This window comes from Epinephelus fuscoguttatus, linkage group LG22 (genome assembly GCF_011397635.1).
Source record: "Epinephelus fuscoguttatus linkage group LG22, E.fuscoguttatus.final_Chr_v1".
Classification (NCBI taxonomy): Eukaryota; Metazoa; Chordata; class Actinopteri; order Perciformes; family Serranidae; genus Epinephelus; species Epinephelus fuscoguttatus.
Genome location: NC_064773.1, coordinates 9,045,706 through 9,063,016, shown reverse-complemented (window position 1 = coordinate 9,063,016; position 17,311 = coordinate 9,045,706). Strand labels below are relative to the sequence as shown.

The 17,311-nt window shown below is 43.0% G+C and overlaps 1 protein-coding gene across 9 annotated transcripts in view; it reads left to right on the top strand.

Annotated features, from left to right (window-relative positions):
* The first annotated feature begins 885 nt into the window (after window positions 1-885).
* The window catches only part of ppp1r12a (protein phosphatase 1, regulatory subunit 12A), a 75,472-nt gene continuing 59,046 nt past the window's right edge, over window positions 886-17,311 (top strand). For all 9 annotated transcript variants that reach the window (XM_049566819.1, XM_049566813.1, XM_049566814.1 and 6 more), the window contains exon 1: window positions 886-1,229. In XM_049566819.1, the coding sequence (XP_049422776.1) occupies window positions 993-1,229 (237 nt within the window). In that variant the 5' untranslated portion in view covers window positions 886-992. The remainder of the gene's footprint in view (window positions 1,230-17,311) is intronic.

Sequence of the window (17,311 nt, the reverse complement as noted above, 5' to 3'; positions counted from 1 at the left end):
CCTTGTCTCCCCAGTTGCTCATCTTTACAGTGTCTGTCAGGTTTGTGTTTCCCTCTTGCTACTAGCTGCTCATTCCTGCTATCAGCTGTTTCCTGTTTATCCACCACCAGTGGCTTGCACGTGCGGCGTCATCAACAGTTCCTCCCACAAGTCATCAACAGCCCCTCCTGTTGCGGAAGGCTGCCTCGGTCTTTTCAAACTAAAAGGGTTCTGAAAATATTGAATGAAATATATGAAATATGAAAAATTGGGCACCTCGGATCAACTCGCCAATTCGGCTCTGTGTGTCTAAACTGCAAAAGGGGCTAGAGTGATTTATTCACAGAGGGGCTCTGCTGAATTGGCCAAAAATAAAAGCCGACGGGGACTGACAAGGGGCGACGGTGTGGGACGCACCGCACCGACTAGGGCGACAGATGTCCAAGGTTGGCTTGGTGTGTCAGGGTCCTTTAAGTTGAATTAATTTAAGAAGGGACAGTGCAAATTAATATACACATGGTATAAAAATGCCAGAGTGGCCATGGCCCCCCTGTCCCCCTCTCGGTGACGCCACTGGACTGAAAGTAAACTATGACTTTTATTATGTACCCAGTAATATTACAGTAAACTGAAGACTATACAATTCAAAATGGAGCACAGAGGAGATGGTTTAAATAGTTGTAACAGAGCCTCTTTCCCTGGAAATACTTGGGAGCTCGCTGGATGTTATGTAATATTTTCAAGTACTCTTGTCTTATTTGGTGTACACAGTCTATAAGGGATTACCCTGCTCACTCTCCCCTCATAATCTGCTGATGATGACGTTATACTGCAGCTCCAGCGCTCCAGATCTCGCGAGGTTATGGAAAACAATCCAGACGCCCTCTCTCTCGCTCTCGGCTCCCCCCTCCTCCCCAGCCCTCCCTTCCCACGCCCCAGTGCGCTGTGGGATAGTGGCACTATAAAGTATATCCTCTCTCGGAGAAAGATAAGAAGCCCGAGACAGGAGGGGGATGAAGATGGCGGACGCCAAGCAGAAGAGGAATGAGCAGTTAAAGCGATGGCTGGGCTCGGAAACGGACCAGGAGCCTCCTGTTCTGAAAAAGAAGAAGACGAAGGTGAAGTTCGATGATGGCGCCGTGTTTCTGGCCGCCTGCTCGAGCGGCGATACCGAGGAGGTGCTCCGAATGCTTGACCGGGGCGCTGACATCAACTACGCCAATGTAGACGGTCTCACCGCCCTCCACCAGGTTTGTGTTAGCCCGCCGTGTGTGTTCACATCAGTCACTAGCACTGCCAGCATCATGAGACACAAATATGGGTTTGCTGCTAGCTACTGCTTGTCCTGGAACACCTGTCAAATGGAAGCCATTCTCATCCCGTTGTTTACCTACCTAGCCCAGCCGTCCTTTTCGACGCAGAGCAGCGTTATGGATGAACACACTGGCCTCTGTCTCAGCTTTATTATGGGATACCTAAATTCAAAACAGCGCTAACTGTGCGTGCAGTCTTTAGACCGCAATCCTTAATAAGCAGCAAAGTTAAAAGGACTACTTTTTGCTCCAGTAAACTAGCCTGAGTCCCTATCCTCAGTCAGCGGGTGCAGTCTAATTGCTGTGCTGCTCCACTTCAGATTGTAACGTTGGGTCATTATATGTTGTAAACTACCTTCAAGCCGAACAACCACTAGTGTTTTATGCTTAATTGATACTGTTGAATAAAGCTAATTTCGGGTGCTACGATCGAGTCAGTGCTGTGATCTCAACCCAAATGTTGTCATTGATCCAGGGCAAAATGAATTCCTCAGCGATGGCTACAACCTGGCTAACCGTAAAAGTGGTGTTGTTGATAAACCCCTCCACCGCGTCTGCGGCTACTCTCTGGAGGAAGCAGAAGCTAGCTAGCGTCGGTTGCTTACAACGTCACTCGATTACAGGCTAATGTTACCCTTTCAAGGCCTCGGCTACACACCATGTTTACGTAATATATACACAGGTGACAGACGGTTGCGGTGTATTAGCTCAAATGTGATAAAATGGTTAATTAATTTAGTTCTGTGCCGGCCGAGCGGAATGTATGCTAACGCTACGTTAGCAGGATAAGCTAGCTCTGGTTAGCTGTTTTGGAGGTTTAGCTAAGGTTAATTCATTCGTTAGCTAGCTTGAGAAGCGACGTCAGTGGGTAACTTTGTGCCCCCAGAAGTGACGTTTGGTGACTTTGGTGTCTTTGGTTTTTACCAGGAACATATGTGGGGCAAATACTTTGCTATTTGGCCGGATTGTCAGCAGTGCTAAGCTAACTATTTGCCCGCTAACCACGGTAGCTGCGTTGACTAGCCTCTATACTTTGAAAGCTAAATAATGCAAATGGCAGCCTGTTTAGGTTGTCGTCAGTCACTTAGGCCAGGTTTTTACCTCACATACGAACCGTTTTAAACTAAGCAGGGCTACATGTCTGATTTACAAGGCTCTTTAAACACCAGTGAATGGATTGAAATATTATGTTAGCCCGTGGGTGCAGTTACAGAAAAGAGAGCGTTGTTGTGGCCAAGGTGGATTCAGTGATGTGCACTGTACACACAGTAGATTTGCTTTAAATTAAACGTCTGCAATTTGGGTTTGAAACAGCTTCATTGTCATTTGTGAATACGTCAGTCTAGTAAAGGATTCACTTGTATTGTCTACTACTCTGTTCATTCTCTGCCACGCTCCAGATGTGACCTCATCTCTCTATCATTTATTGTGTAACAAACAATACCTGGATGATATCAATTGAATCCTTTGCAGATTGAAACGTTTATGTGATTGCATCTAGTGACATTTGCTACATATTTAATAGGATTATACTGTGATAACACTGTCAGATGCTGTACATCAATAACAGACCTATTTTCAATTTTGAAGACCTATAGAATTGTTTTGTTTGTTAGGGTTGTTAAATTTAAAGTGGGACTTCCTGCATTACTGTTTTGTGTTTGTACCTTTAACCTGTGGGTCAACAGGACACTGCAGATCCTTTATGATGAACAAATCAATACCCTACTTAAGTTATTGCTGGTGGAAACAGGCATTTACACAGTTAAATTGATTGCATCAGCAAGGACACTTTATCCACCTGTTTGTTTGGATATTAAGTGCTTACGTTGTATAAAAATTAATGAAATAATGCTTACATTAAATGTTTAATGCTGGCATAGATTCCCAGTGATGTCACCTCATTACTCATGCCCACAGTGAGCTTGTACTAGAAAGTAATCTAACTTGGCTACATGGCACAACACACTTTCTTTCACCGATTGAAAGTTTTTCAAGCATATTTTCTAAGATGTTGTTAGCTTTATCATAAGGTCATGAATTGATTTTGTTAGTGAGGATATTTGCTCTGTGCCCTTATTAATGGCGATGTTAAATCAGCCATTCTTCATGCTCAGAGTCTGCCATAATGAAATCTGGAATTAGCATGGCCCCCTGTGCAAACTCATTGGGTGGAAACGTTGCCTTTTTTTGGGCTGATGTCCAGGGATGAGCTAGAGTGAGGAAAGAATTTGCAGTGCCGCTCTCCAGACCTAACCATCTCTGGAGACGAGAATCTGCTGTGTGTATGTCTGTGTATGTGTGTGTGATGTAGGCCGGCATGTGATCCAGGGGTTTTGGGTTCTTATAAAGGAGTTGAAGAAGGTGATGCAGGGATTTCTGTTTAAAGTGCTAATCCGCAGAATTGCAGCGGGGTCAAGGTGATGACAGTCTCCACAGATGAAGTAAAGACGAGATGGACAGTCAGTCATATGATGTCTCTCTTGAGGTCTATGTCATGCTCTCCTTTTTGGTTTTAGCCAATAAACTCCAGACGGATTTTGCGAAACAAGCAAGATTTGCATCTGAAAGAAATTACATCTCTGACAGTTTAATTTTCTGCAATGAACTGCAAGGCCCTGTTGTGTTGAATGACTGACCTCTGGCTTTGTTGTGAAGTGTGTCATGTAGTTACACGAGGGCTCACTCCACACTGGGTGCAACGATATCACTCCCGACACTGGTGACCGGTGCAGGGTTATAAATACCACCGCCACAAGTTCTCCTAACTGGGTTTCAGGAGATGATACTAAGTTTGGGTATGACTCAGAGTCTGTCGCTCTGCTTTGTAGTGCAGCCCTGGCATAATCTCACATTTAGGCTAGAGGTTGTGTCTTTCATGTGAGTCATTGGCCTTCTGTCACTTAAAAAATGACCTGTTGCAGAAGGACCTGTAAACATGTTCTCTTCACATGTAGTCTGTATGATGTGATTCATGGTGAAGAGCGTTACAGGCCCCCTTTGCACATATGGACATTGTTAGTGCGAATTAGCCAATAATAATTTGTGGCATCTCAGTTTCTTCTTTGATAGCAAAGGATGTGACTTTGTGTAGATTTTGTGAGGTGAACGACTGAGATGGATTGACTCAAACAAACGCAGACCGCGTGGATTCAGGTCGACAGTAAAGAGGATGTACAAGACATGGGGGTTCGGCAGACAAGTGGAGATTCCAGATCTCGTCGGCTAAACTCGTCTCAGAGGGTAGCATTCCAAGTCTCGTCGTCCTAGCCCGTGCATTCCTCACATGACAGTCGCTGGAAACCATGGCAAAGAGAGAGCAGAGCAGACATTCCTCAGCTGTCACCTAAACCCCTCCCCTCCAGTCATTCTCTCTCTGGCTTGCCTCTCGCCATACAATGCCAAGGCCCAGCTGACTGTTGCCCACTGAGCTCCATCAAGGCAATTAGTGTGGAGGTAACCAGGGCTTTGTCGCTTCACACAGGAAAATCTCCACGCTGACCCACACCTGAACTTTTTGTCTTTGGCGTTCACGGCCCTTGCTGATCCCCGCGACTGAGGCGACAGGACTCAGCCCAGCTTAGCATGTCAGCGTCGGGTATTACAATGCCTTTGCTCTGTTGACATTACACACCCTCATTATGGCCCTGAAGTCCATGAACATTATCTTGCACTGTCTCCATGACAACGACTCAGGGAAGGTTGCTAGTCACTTGTGTTGGTGGATTTGCATGTACAGAGTGGGAGTTGCATAACACACTGAGCAGAGAAAGAGTCTCTGGCAGCGCTCAGCTGTTTTGAAACGAGAATCAATTTCATGAATTTAGTAATGGAACAATTATAGAGCGTGTGGCGGAAGATGGCGAGGTGGCTGTGTTTCTTTTCATCCAGAGCGGCATAAGTCATATTAGCACATTACATAATTGCTGTGGATTTCACTACAGCCCCAACCCCGAGGATTCTCAGCTGTGCCTGAGGCCCGCAGTTGGCCAGCGAGAGGAGCAAAAAAGAAATGCCTTTGACACGTCCCTGTCCTGATAAAGACATCATGGCATCCTCTTACAGACCCCAAGCCTCCTGTCTTTCTGCCTGAGGGAGAAAATCCCGCCATCTCATGTGGAGAGGCCTCTCGGCGGAGACAAGCAAAGCATCACATTGCATTGCAGATCTTCGCTGTTTCTCTCACCTGTTTTGCTAGCCTATACAACAGGTTAGTGACTGATCGAGGAAAGCTTAATCCACAAAAGTCTGTCAGGGCTGTAGCTGCCTGCATAATAACTCCCAGATCTGATGACTGTGAGATAAAGACTACCTAGGATTACATATTTTGAGGGTGAGATGTAATGCACAGTGCTGTTATCAGCTTTTTAGCAGCCTGTGGGGTTTGTAGGGGTGTGCAGCTTGTGGCCCAGATGACAAAGCAATGTAAATTGAATTAGGAATCCTACAGATATTTGGTAAATGCATATAAAGCATAGTAAATCTACCTTTTGATACCATCAGAATCAGCATCCATGGGGTCTTTTGAGTGGTTGTAACAGGATCTTTCTGTCGTTGTGGTTTCAGGCATTTGACGTTGGCCCATTTTAGAAGAAGTCTGCTTTCACATCACTATTCTTGCAAAAAGGTTGCACAAGATTTCCCGGTTCTTTGTTATGGTTGAAGGCCATCTTACAGTAGCAGCCAGTCAGTCACTCATGCATTTCTAACATAATGCAGAATACATTAAGATGCACCTTAATAATTCATGGACTGGAATCTAGACAGTCTAGATTTTATTGTTCTTTGTCTAGTACGAATACTTAAAAGTCTGCTGCCACCCATGAATTTTATTAGCTCCTGTCATGTTTTGGTATTTTGTTGTGGCTAATCTCTAGACATAATTGCAGCTTGTCATATGAGTTATGGTTGTGTATCATTGCTAATGACACATTAGCCAGAAGTCTACAGTAACTTATATAATTTGGTTCTTTTCAGTGCATACACGAGACTTAATTTCATTTGATTGTGTTCTTATTTAGCCTTGTGGTGCCATTATTCATTTTAATGATCAGCTCAAACAGCAGCAAAGTCTAGAGAGTACTGTAGAGGAAATATTGCATCATGAATTTACTAACCACATGAACCAAAACAGGTCTTGCAGAAGTGAGTTGTAACCTATCTTCTGAGTTCAAACCAGGAATGTCAGTTACAGTTAATGTTGCTTTCGATAGCCTGACGCCCACTAACTGGTAACTAACCAGTTAATTTTTTAAGAAAAAAGCAAAATGAAGTGAAATACAACAAGCCTCTCCTGTTGGGCCTACGTTCCTTTGACTCATTGAGCTTTAGTTGTTGTTGTTAACTATGTTAGCACTACTAGCCGTTTTGACGCTGCTAATGATGCTAACAGTGCTAACATTGTTCTCAATGCGAAAGGGGGTTTGCGGCTCAAAACTGAGCTGCTTACTTACCAGAATGGCGTGGAGTGGAGACCAGAGGGTGCACATAATGTTTCGTAAGCAACGCTGTTGGGTCAGGACGGCATTTCTGTTGGTAATTGCAGCTTAGCTCCTACGTAGGTGCACAGTGCAGTAAACTGAAAAGCACCAAACTTAACCTGTAAACCAGTCGACATCCCTAGTTCAAACTGATAGGAGCAACATCGGGAATACAAGGAAGACATCAACCAAACCTTGACACAACAGCAAAAACAATAGTAGATGAACATGGCAGTTATAAGGAATGTTTTATTCAATTACCCCACCCCATTTCCATTTTAATAAATCATTCAGCAGCTGGTTTGTGTGCAGCGGCTCACCAGTACTGATGGTGTTAGAATCTGTGTACTTTCCACAGCAAACACCAGTGCTTGTCATGTCCCTGTGAGCTGCTTTGGGTGTTTTGACTCAGTGTAGTCATACTAGATGCACCAATATGAGATAAACACGATATCCTCAATTTAACTTCTTACATAAAAATAAAGATCACGCAATGCGACGCTGAATTCCATTCTGGAATGAATCACTGTAGTGCCATTGTAACCTCGGCGTGCTCGATGACAGAGAGCGTTTATTTTAGAATTGGAGCCCCAGAACATGTATATATCACCTGTGTATAATTGGCAGGTCTGTCCTTGTCAAGCTGGCCCCGCTCGCTGCTTCATTCAGCCTTCCTACCAACCCCATAATCAACAGCAGGAAGTCCTTGTGGTGTTTGCGCGCCAATGATTTGCAACATGCCAGGTCATCTGCTGATTGTGACACGTCGGTGTTTCCTTGCAGATTGTGACATGATAACATATATATGACTCTGAAAATAGACAGCCAATACAGCACAGCAAATGAACTTACCACATCAGGCTTAATGCAAATTTGTCCTCAGTGAGAGATGGTGTATACGTCTGTCTCACTGAGTTAAATATGGAACTGTCGAGCCTTTTAGAGAAAGGACTGCAGTATCGATTTCTTCTAAAAGTAAAATCATGCCAGGCTCAGTTGATTCTGGCCTGGATGTAACCTATGCATCCCCACTCTATTAATGGCACAGCTGTGATAATGCATAGCGGGGATAAAATGCCAAAGGCATCCCCACCGGAGGATCTGGAACAGTGAGGGCCCTCAGAAGTATGTCAGATGAGCTTCGCTGCAGGTTGGAACTGGTTCACCTGGGGTCGTAAGGAGAATTCCTCAGTAGAGTGAACTTGCTGCCACGTATATGATCTGTGCTGACTTGATGGCAAGGCTGTGGACTTGACCTTGGCTTGAAGCACATTTGATGTGACGTGAGGGTGGATTTAACATTTTAGCCTGATGTAATGATGTAATGCAAAAAATTGCACGGCCATAACATAGCAGTGCTGCTGTATATGAGTTAAGGAAAATGAAAAGTTGATTTTAAATCAAAAGCTGCCAAGTTTGATATCGTTTTTCCCCACTTTCTTTATTGTACACAAGTTCATACACAGAGGTACAAACGTGTCAGGCGTGAACCCCCAGTTAGAATTCCTGAAGTGTTTATTGTTCAAAGGTCTCAAGTGATTAAAGCAGAGAAAAACATTGAATTAAGTGGGTTTTATCTTACAAACCAGTGTTTCTCTGATGCTGTTCAGCTCATCACTGGTATGCTGCTAGCCCAGCACCTGCTAACATGTGCTCACCTGTTTCCTCCTGATAACTTACGATGTAGACATTCAGGAAGTTTTTACCAGGAGCCACATTATCCTTAGAGGTCTCTTCCTCTCCAAAACAAAATTAACTTGAGGCAAACATTGCGTATGCACAAAGCAAGGCCTTCAGGAGGCATACACCACTTCCCACACAAAAGTTGGGATCTTTAAAAAAAGACTAAATGGGAGAAACTTTTACCTATGCATTCAGACATTTTGGAGACGGAAAATTGGCGATGCAAATGGTGAGGTGGAAGCCTGGTGGTTGAATGGCGCACGCCATTTTGGGCTTTTGTTGGTAGGTATATTTTTAGTATGGACCCTACGTATTGTTTTATAAATGAGACCCCAGGTAATTTTAAAAGCGCTGAATAAAGTTGTTTCAGATCTGGTTTTTTTTTTACGCTGCTCATCGAAGAGGGGCTGTTAACCATGGTGGCTTACGCAAAAACATGGATGACCCTATTTAGAGGAAGTATTTGGTTTGTCTGTTCTAGGCTATTGTAGAAACATGGCGATGCAACTAGACAGACTTTGTAGTCCAGAACCTGCTCCCTATTTAGATATTAATGGCTCATTCGAAGGTAACAAAAGCATGGCAGTTCTTATTTTGAGGTGATTACACACTAAAGAAAACATACTTATTATATTATATTCAGTTTCTGCAAATATATCTCCCTAAATCCTACACACTGGACATTGAACGTGAGATGAAATGGTGCTATATTGTTGAAATTCATTAATAAAGTGTAGAAAAGTCAGCTTGGTTTCTGACAGTCTACATTATCTAATATACAGCATGTTATTTTTAATTGTATCTTGACTAAAATATAGCATTACATCATATCAACATTCATCTTATGTGTGGTTTTCAGAAAGTTGGCTACATCAGTCCATAACATTCTTGTGTATATACAGTGAAAAATAAATGGGAAATATTCCACAATAGTCCACAGAAATCACACTTATATTCAGTATTCAGTTTGAATCTTTCTAACAGGTTTTAGCAGATACATTCTTTGTAATATCTTGAAAGATACTTCTTTATTCCTACTGTTGATACAGTATTTATCACAAACTTTTCATGCTTTTTCCCCGCTGCATATCATTAAATAAGGAAGACCAAAATATTAAGTTAAAGGGACAGTAGTGTTAGAGCACATCTCTTTCACCAATATAAATATTTTCCGCACAGTCAGATCTGAACGACGGCTCTATGGCACCAGAGTGCCACGTTTTATCTCTTCCTCTCAGCTGAATGCTTTTTGATGATGTCAGCGTGTGATACTATTTGTCACCCATACATGAGGTTGTAGGCGTTATCGCTGCATCTTGGAACGGCTTGTGAGGTTGATGAGAAATAACATGCAAGCTTAACTGCCTGTTGAGACTTCAGTGTAAACCAGATCTGTAAAAGGGTGCAGGTGCTTTAACAGGTCAGTGCCCACCACTTGCTTTCCCCTCTGCTTCCCCCCTTTTCCAAGCCATGCATAGTATTGAGCTGCTGTGAAATGTTTGTGGGATGACTTCAGCTTGTGTGTTTTTTTTCCCACCCTGTGGCACATAGTGTCTGCCTTCCACCTAAGCCAGGTCTCCATGAAGCCGTCCTGCTGTTGTTTGCTCGGCGGCAGTCACATGTCTCATGCTGAGTGTTTTTTTTATGGGTTGTTTTTGAACTGCAAACACCTGGACCCAGAGACTGTGAATTCCGCATTGTCTTACAGAGCAGCGAGTACAATTAAGGCAGAGAGCGCGTGTCCATTTGTTGTCTGTGGAAGGGTGAGGTTACATTCTTTCCATTTATTCTCAAAATGGCTGCATCTTCAGCTGACGAAGTGAGGGACAGAGGTGAACATGGTGATTTGGCCCATTGTACACAATCTAGACGTTGTGGTATTGTTAAGCCAGGAAACACAGAACATGATACCCTTGCGTTCTCAGTTTGGAAAAGTTAATGCTCACTGTTGCTTCCACCTGTCACCAAATAGCTTACTGTGAGAAAATACATCATGATATGATTACTGTGTTGGTCAGTAGCAATAAAAAATGGCTTATTCCACAATCTGACATACATCACCAGCAAAAATAGCATTGCACTGAAACATTGTCTGTATATGGTAATGCCAGCTGATAGGAAGAACTAATATATTGCAGCCTCTCTACGTATAAGGCTCTGGCTTTACTCTTGATTGGCATTGATTTTTGTTAGTGCTGATCCATGAGCGGCCATGAGATTGAATGAACCTGCTGCTCGCCATGATGCTACCCCATTAATGTTCTTGTGAGTAAGTGCATGTGAGTGATACTCTTCCTGCAGATAAATAGCGGTGTCAGTAAATGGGCCCGCAGCATGATAGTCGGAGTACTTTGGCTTGTGATTCAAATGGACTTATATAAGTATGGCCTCTGTGTTAGAAAAAGCATTACCCTCTGGCTGTTAGTAGATGTGCTTTCTCATGTTTTGGATAATCCAAAATGCTTTTAAACTTTGCTGCATTCCAGTTGTCCCTCATTTGACATTGAGCTGTGCCGAACAGTTTGAAGCATTAGTCATAACGACGACATTCGAATTCTAAATCAACATCGAATGCTTTGACAAGTAATGGATGTAATCATCTTCCATTTAGCCTTTCATAAACAACATACAAACAAATGGAGGCATGCACTTAGGATTGGGTACCGTTCACATTGGAAATGGTGCCGGTTATGAGGTCTCACTTATAGACATTGCGTACAAACAGAACAAGGCCTGGAAGAGGCGTACCCCACTTCCAGAGCAAAAGTTGTGATCTATAAAAACAGACTCGATGGGAGAAACTTTGACCCATGCTCACGAACGTTTTGGAGATGGGACACTGGCGACACAGGTGGTGAGGTGGAAGCCTAATTGCAGGAATTGTACCAGGCCTTTTTATCTTTGGTCTGTACGTACATTTTTAGTATGGATCCTATGCATTGTTTTATAAATGAGACACCTGGTACCTAGAACTAGGAACAGGTATCCAGCGGTACCTTTTTTTTGGTAGTTTACTCTCTCTGCTATATAATAAGTTTTACTTTTGAGCAAGCTGTGGGGGTGACGTTGTTGACTGTAGACAGTTCTGCTTTTCGTCACTTTTCTAATCACACAAAGCTAATTTCCTCTCTCTCTCTGTCTGCTTGAGTTTGTGTGCATGTCTGCTTGTCTAGCAGTGATTCCAGGCTATTACTAAAATAATATAGGAAAGAAAACAGACCACACGTCGAAACTATTGTGTCTGGTCTGGCTTGCTAGAAAGCCGAAAGAGCGGCTGGCTTTGGGGCACATTGCGGCACTTTGGCCTCTTGTTTAAGCCTGGCATTTTTGCCCAGATTTGCTTCCAGGTACTGACATTTTGCGCCGATGGATTAAACGTGAATTAGTACTCTGTAGTACCAATGTAATTTGGTCAGTACCCTTAAAAGTACAGAGTTTGGTACCCAACCTTTCACGCACCTGTTTTAATTGGCAGTCTGGCAGCAATCAAACAGCACCATAAAACACGTTAATTCATTAAAGAAAGTTGATTAATGAAATAAAGGCTCACTCATTTAATCCTGTGAATCACTTTATTGAAATTAAGGAAGAATGAACAGACATTCAAAGCTTCATTCAAACTTTGATAGAAGCTTTGAATGATTAGAAATGGCATTCAGCCCTTGAAGATAAGTAGTTTTTTATTGCCATTGGCTTTTCCTGCTGGTGCCATATTAAATATTGTCAACAGATGAATAATATAATAAAATATCATGAGAACTCTTTCACATCACACTCTTTCAACTGAGAAATTCAACTGAGCATCAGCTGATTTGATAACAGATTGGAATAGAAGTGGGGATAGAAAGTAAGAGAGATAACACCAATAATACAATTGAAATATCGGGACTGATTACAAAACAAGACACAATGAAAAGAAGTCATCACATCACCCTCAAATAAAATTTAATCTCCATGTTTTATAGAGCATAAATGTCAGGTCACTGAGTCCAGTCAAGCTGCGATGTTAATAGACTGTTAAATGAATAATTAATGAACTACAACCACTCATGCTAACACACAGTCAAGTTACGATCCTCAAGGTCCACGACCCCCGGCTGATTTTACAGATCATGTTGAGTAAAAGTCTGGTCAAGTGTGGAAGAATCCTTTTCAGTGATTGATTGATTAATCATAGTTTTATGTTTACTATCCATCCAAAGTATATCAGCAGACAGCGTGCAATGTTGGTGCACATTGTGTCATCTCTGGTGCATCAGTTTTAAGCAGCTGACATCAGTTATTGATAACTTACATGACTAACCCTCAGATAAACATACTCCTTTGTGTCTAATTCAGGTTGTTTAGATGGACGGTAAAAATGGACGCCCCTGTGCTGCGCGTGTTCACGCCCACAGCTCTGGGAGGAAGAGGGGGGTACTGCTCGTCTTTCCTCACCGAGGTGGTGATGGTAGGAGGGATCAGTGTGTTGGAGATTTCAGGCCAGAGAGGAACAGGAAGTGGCTGTTTATTTTTCTCATTTCCTCTTTGAAGCTCCACAAGTTAGCCTGCTTCTTCCACTCCCTCTGACAGTAGCCTAACATAGACACATGTAGTCACGGCCTACAAGCCTACAGCTATCTGCACTGGGTTGCATAATAATTTACTTAAACCCGGGCAAATGAATACACATTCTCACCTTTTTTATATTATGTGTTGTGGTGAATTATATGGATTTTTTTTTGTTAAATTGGCAGTAACTGAGGTCTGCAGTGTATCACTGTATTATTGCCTTGAAGTTTATGAATAAAACCTCACTCCTAGTTGGAGGTCTTTCTGTGGGCTGCAGGCTTATCCTTTTGTAGAGCTGCACAATGGATGACGAGCAGGTAAAAGCCCTTTCACACCAAGCATGGATTTTTGTCTGCTTGCACACCCCTGCATAACATTAATGTGGGGAAAAATATTCAGATATCCCTTGATTTCAACAAATTAAAATCCTTTCTTCCAACTGATGTCATACTTGCATGTCTTAGCTAGCTTGCTGCCAAAATAGGCAGTGTCTTATCAATTTGGTTTCTGCTTCAGCTGAGATACGATTAAGATGCTTATGCAGCTGATATGCACTTGCTAACATTGAATGTTGGTCACAGTCTCAAACAAACAGAAGCACATGGCTAATTATTATGCACAATAATGTCATCGGGCCACCGGGTGCTAGTCTGTCGGATTTTAATCAAACAGTCCTTCCTGTCTGGTTGGCTTTATGTAGCATTCAATGCAGGAGTGATATTGTGATGTTCATGAGGGCTTGATCCTCTAAGGCGGAATTTATACTTCCACGTCAAAGGCTCTACATTGATGTAGAGTCTACACAGTACCCTAACTATGTGTTGCAGCGACGCAGACCTCTTGTCTAGTTCTGTAAGCTGAAACCATTTCCCTCAGTGGAAACAAAGCTTTTATTTACTTCAGTTTCACAGATAAACAATAAATTTGAAATGTTAACTTTGTTATATGTTGCTGTTGTCCCTGGCCTCATATGAGTAAGGGAAATCGCTAGTCGCTAAGCTAATTTATACAATGTAAAATGCCATAGGCTTGTGCTAATAACATTAGCATGATGTATTTGTGGGGCAAATGTGTCCAGATAAAGACAAGTACTTTGTCTGTGAATGCTGTAGTGAAGCTGTTTTGTGTACTTGTGTTTTAAATTGTCGCTGATAAGCCATGTTTAATCTGTGTTTAATGTGTGTTTTGAATCAACTGAACTTCCACCGCCGACTAGTCTTTGGAGGTGTAACTGCAGAGCGACACAGACACACCACCGTTCAAGTGGACATGGGCACTATGTAGGAGTAAACTTTTCTTTGTCTTGATGAAAATAGAACAAGGCAACACGGATAACTTGCACTGGGCCCAGTACATATATGTATTTCCACATTATTGCATCACACTGTTGAGAAACGCTTTTAAAATTACTGTATTTTCAAATGTAATGTACATGTCCAGGTTTTTTGTTCCATTTGAGTAAAATGAGTAGTTTATGAAACTTTAAGTGCGGATTACGCTGTATGCATCTTACTCTAACTGTGGAGACGGTCTTTGTCTTTGCGTGACATGTACATGTGTACCAGCAGTTCAGCTTGTGTTGTGATGACGATCCATATTTGTGCTGGTAATGGCTATAAATTGGTAAAATGCCTGCAGGGCAGTCCCTGGCACCCACACTATCCATTTAACCTCTTGGGCTCATAGCTTGTTGGCATGAGCGGTGACACAGTGCCAGTACGCTGAGTGAAGCGGGGAGGGGGGGCGCACTGTGGACCATTCTCAATGCCTCTTTAGTAGACTGACTGTCAGTGACTGCTGACTGAGCTATCTACTGTCCTCCGTATAGTAGCCTCCACATAAGGGTTCTATTATATGGAAATATCAACGGAGGTTGTATTCTGCCATCTCTCCGTGGCTATCTGACCTCTCTGCCTCCCCCTGCCCCTAGTGCCCCCTCTCGCCTTTGGACCCCTCACATGGAAACTAATTTGGCTCTCAAGTGGGGCTATTGTTTTGGCTGCTGAGCGAAAGCCCAAGTGAAACATACAGTCAAAATCTCGCCGGCATTTTTTCTCCCCCTCTTCCTCAATCCTGGTCTTCTTTTTCCATGGGAATCCCAGGGCCATATATGGTCGTCCTCAGTAGCAGCAGCAGCAGCTAGAGCACTGAAGGCAGAGGCCGTGTGTGTGTGTGTGTGTGTGTGTGTGTGTGTGTGTGTGTGTGCATGCATGTGTGCGTGTGTGTGTAGTCTGGTTACAGCTCCCAACAGAGCTCATCTAGTGGAAGGACCCAGCTGGTCGCCCCGCAGCGCTCTAACCCTCCCCCTCGTACCCTCTGGCCTCATGAACCCTGCCAACAGCACAGGAGCTGTGAGCTCTTTGTCTCAGGCGTAAACACACACAGATGTACACTTCACAGAACGAACATTCACACCAAAATATCCCTCACACGTATAGATTCCCTGATCCTAATGTAAACCTTTTGTAGTCACGTCTGGATCGTTCTATTTCCAATATCATGTTTACTGTTTCACCACATCTCTCATTGTCTGGGCCGCTCCAACACACACATGCAAACGCAGACACATAACGCACTCATACTTACATGCAGGCGGTAAGAAGGAATTCCTTTTGTGGAAGTGGCTGCGCGCCTCAGAGCCGATGACGTCGCCCACGAGGAGTGGCCAAAGCGCTGATGCCTGAAGCCCCAAGGCTAGGAGTATTACTTATCTGGGAATTTCTCCACTGGTATGCTAGTCCAGGGCCTCGCTGCTCACTGGTTAGGTGGTTGCGGATAGAAGTACTATAGGGAGAGGGAGAGGAGTGAAGTATGAGAGGGAAGAAGCTGCTTTGTTGTCCGTGCTGTTGCTTTATATGGGAGAAAACTGGACTTTCCCCTTTGAGGAACAACAAACAACAAGTCCTATGTTATTAAGCTTTATTGTGGATGCCCTAAGCACTTATTCTGAAAGCCAACAAGCCTCTGTTTTATTCTATTTTGTACATGCAATGTTTGAGAAACCTTACACCATAATACCTAGATAATGTTTTGGCTTTCCTGACAGATACTAGAGGGTTTCAGCCATTATCCATCTCACCGCAGAAATTACAGCAGTTTCACTCCCCCCCACATCACACAAAAAGTAAAGCTGGAGACGGCTTACTGAAAGTGCCAGATGATTGCTAAGATGGCAAAAATTAGCATGCGATTTTTGTTTTTATGAGTTTGTGTTTAATATGTTTTGTTAGAAAGAGTGGTAGTGATATCACCCTCCTTCTCCACATGCCATGTTTTATTTAAGGACCGTGTGTATCTTGTGGTTGTGTAGGTGCTTTGATCCGAGCCAAAGTCCTGATCACAATCAAAGTGACTCAAGCCTTTTGTGGTTTGGGGGTTGGAACAGCTGTTCTCCCATCTCTGTGATAAGCTCTTGGTTTGTTGCTGTTGCAGTTTTACATTTGGTGAGTGTAGCGTAATCCACGGATGTCCCTGCAGGGAGTTTTTATTTATTCAATAGAAAGTTCAGTCATCCTTATAAAAACTGTTGACAGTGAGGTCTGTGGATCATCTTGAGGGATCTGGACATTGTTTCTGAAGAGACGTGTCTCTGTTGAATTGAGAATGACAGTATTCAATGACTGAGCACCACGAACAAAATTCCATTCACCATCACTGGCAAATAAAACCCAAACCTAAACCATTTGCAAGGGAGATACTGTCAGGGACAATAGGGTTACATACAACACATTTTGAGCTAGAAACTCCCTTAGCATTGTTAGCTATGTTAGCTCCACTAGCCATACTGAGTCTGCTAATAGTGATAACATAGTTAACAATGCTAAAGGAGGTTTGTGGCTAAAAAAATAAGGCTGCTTAGTCACCAGAGTGAACTGGGGTAGTCCAGAGAGTGGGCAAACTAGCAAAGTGAACATATAGACCGACATGCGTGAGTTGTCAGAAATATTCTCTGCAGTTAACCAGTTAACAGTGAACTGTTGACGTCCCTGTCACAGGTTAATCAGCTGACTTTGCCCATATGTCACACATTGAGTCATTGAATGTATGACTGAATAAAGGAGAGAGCAGCAGTTGATGCAGTGGTAGATACTACAAAAACCTTCCTATGAGGTAGTTTCGGAGATGAGCCCACTTTGCTGCAGGTGTCTATCCGAGCATTTTGAGAATATGTGATCCTGATAAGTTTGCAGTTGTGCTGCTTTTAATTGTCTGTATGTGTGCATGTTTTTGATGTGATGTGTGAAGTGTTTGTGGGATCATTTTGATAAGGTCCTTTTTCTCACAGTGCTAGAGTCAAAATAAAAT